This window comes from Corapipo altera, unplaced genomic scaffold (assembly GCF_003945725.1).
Source record: "Corapipo altera isolate COAL_440 unplaced genomic scaffold, ASM394572v1 61368, whole genome shotgun sequence".
NCBI lineage: Eukaryota > Metazoa > Chordata > Aves > Passeriformes > Pipridae > Corapipo > Corapipo altera.
Genome location: NW_020885249.1, coordinates 8485 through 10388, shown reverse-complemented (window position 1 = coordinate 10388; position 1904 = coordinate 8485). Strand labels below are relative to the sequence as shown.

Genomic DNA, 1904 nt, shown 5'->3' with positions numbered 1-1904 from the left:
CCAGTCCCATAGTGGTACTATTCCCAGTACCACACTGGTGTCCCAGTCCCTCCCAGTATCTCCCAGTGCTGCACCTTGATCTTCTCCTGGTACACATGGTCATCCTCGGCGTATTCCTTGTAGAGCTCTGAGAGCTCCAGGCGCTCTGACACCAGTGGGTTCTGCACCGCAATCTAGGGGGCAAGACTGGAGGGGGTCAGGGACTGGGGGAGGACTGGGGACCCCCACGGGGTTTGAAGACCTCCGTGGGGGTTTCGGGGCAGACTCTGAAGGAGTTTAAGGGAGGGTTTTGTGAGAAGTTCTGACGGGTCGGGGGTTTCCTCACCTCCTGCTGGATCCGGTCCTGCTGCGCCATGATCGCCTCGTCGTAGGCCAGGCAGTTCACGCCTAGGGGGATGTGAGGGGTCAGGGGGGGCCCAGAGCGGCTCCACAGCTCCCCAGGGGGGTCTGGGGAGCGGGGACGCCTCCCGAGTGGGTCCTGGGGATAAGGCGGGGGCCGTCAGGAGCCCGGAGAGGGATGGAGGGGGTCTTGGGGGTGCCGGGAAGGGGGGGTTAGGGGGTAGTGGGGCATCGCGGTGGGCGGGGCCGAGGCTATAGAGGCCCCCCGGGGGGAGCGGGGAGATCCCGGGTCGAGGGTCCCGGGCCGCAAGACCGGGGGGCGGAGGGGGCCCCAGAGAGGCCTGTCGGTACCGTCCGCGTCGCTGCCGCCGAGCGGCTCCGGCTGCGGCTGCTGAGGCTCCTCCGCCGCCATCGCCGCCCTGACCGCGCCGCTTCCGGGGCACCGCCCGCCGCTTCCGGGGCACCTGCCGCGCCGCTTCCGGGGCACCGCCCGCCGCTCCCGGGGCGCTGCCGCTACGCCCGGCACTGGCAACAGGCTCCGCCCACGAAGGCGGCCCAGGAGCCGCGTGACTCCGCCCCTGTAAACAGGCCCCGCCCCGCGGCGGAGGCCGTGCCCCTGTCAGGGAGCGCACCTGGCCCAGTTGTGGGTGGCGCAGGTGACCCTCAGTTTGGGAGGTACAACGGAAATTTTGGCAGTTCTGCCCCTCGAGAGGGAAGCACGGAGCCCCGGGGTCTGAGGGGCAGGGGATGGGCTGCCCAGGGCAGAAAGACCTTCCTGTCCTGTCACCTTTGGTTTGGCAGTGATCTTAGGACTCATTAAATTTTGGAGTCAAGGAGTGGTACTGGGAGCAGTGGGACAAAGTGGGAGCACTGGGGGGAGGCAAGGAGTGTACTGGGAGCGGTGGGACAAACTGGGAGCACTGCGGGGGGGGGGGGGGGGGGGGGGCCCCGGGGGGGGGGGGAATTTTTCGGGCGGGGGGGGGGGGGGGGGGGGGGCAGTGAGCATCCGAAGTGTCGCTGAATTTTCCGGCAGCGTGGCAGGTGTGGCTGCTCAACAGCGGTGCTTTAGGGCAGAGTGGCGCGCGCTGCCGTGGCAGCGTGTTTTCTGGGCAACAAAAATAAAAACTTGGAGTTTCTCCCACCCTGGATCATGTCAGTGACTCTTTCCCCTGGGATTCCCACCTCTCGCGCGTCATTCCCTCCTTAGGTGTAAACGATGAGGGTGAGAAGTGGGCCTCAGAGATCAGAGGGGAGCGGCCGGGGGGGCAATCCCACAGGGGGGTGGTCTCCCAAAGAACGATGGTGGGAGCACCTTGCATGGGCTGGGCGACCTCCTGGATGCACCTGGAAATGGAGCTTTGCTCGAGGAAGGTGCCAAGGAATGAACTCTGTGCTGAGGAGCAGCACAGGCGAGGGGACCAGCACCGGAGCAGGAGGGGCAGCGCAGGGTGGGGGCGGAGGGAAGGACTGTCTCCTTTCAACTTCATCTTCCCAGTGGTCCTAGTCCCTCCCCAGAGCATTCAGTGACTGCAGAAAGGAGGTGGGTTTGGGGGAAAAGGGGTTTA

The 1904-nt window shown here is 66.0% G+C and overlaps 1 protein-coding gene across 1 annotated transcript in view; it reads right to left on the bottom strand.

Annotated features, from left to right (window-relative positions):
- Nucleotides 1-816, bottom strand: part of OTUB1 (OTU deubiquitinase, ubiquitin aldehyde binding 1) — a 3322-nt gene extending 2506 nt beyond the window's left edge. Inside the window, exons 1-3 of the mRNA XM_027631415.1 lie at nucleotides 691-816; nucleotides 326-387; nucleotides 75-173 (exon numbers count right to left, since the gene is read on the bottom strand). Of these exons, the coding sequence (XP_027487216.1) occupies nucleotides 75-173; nucleotides 326-387; nucleotides 691-751 (222 nt within the window). The 5' untranslated portion in view covers nucleotides 752-816. The remainder of the gene's footprint in view (nucleotides 1-74; nucleotides 174-325; nucleotides 388-690) is intronic.
- Nucleotides 817-1904: the final 1088 nt, after the last annotated feature.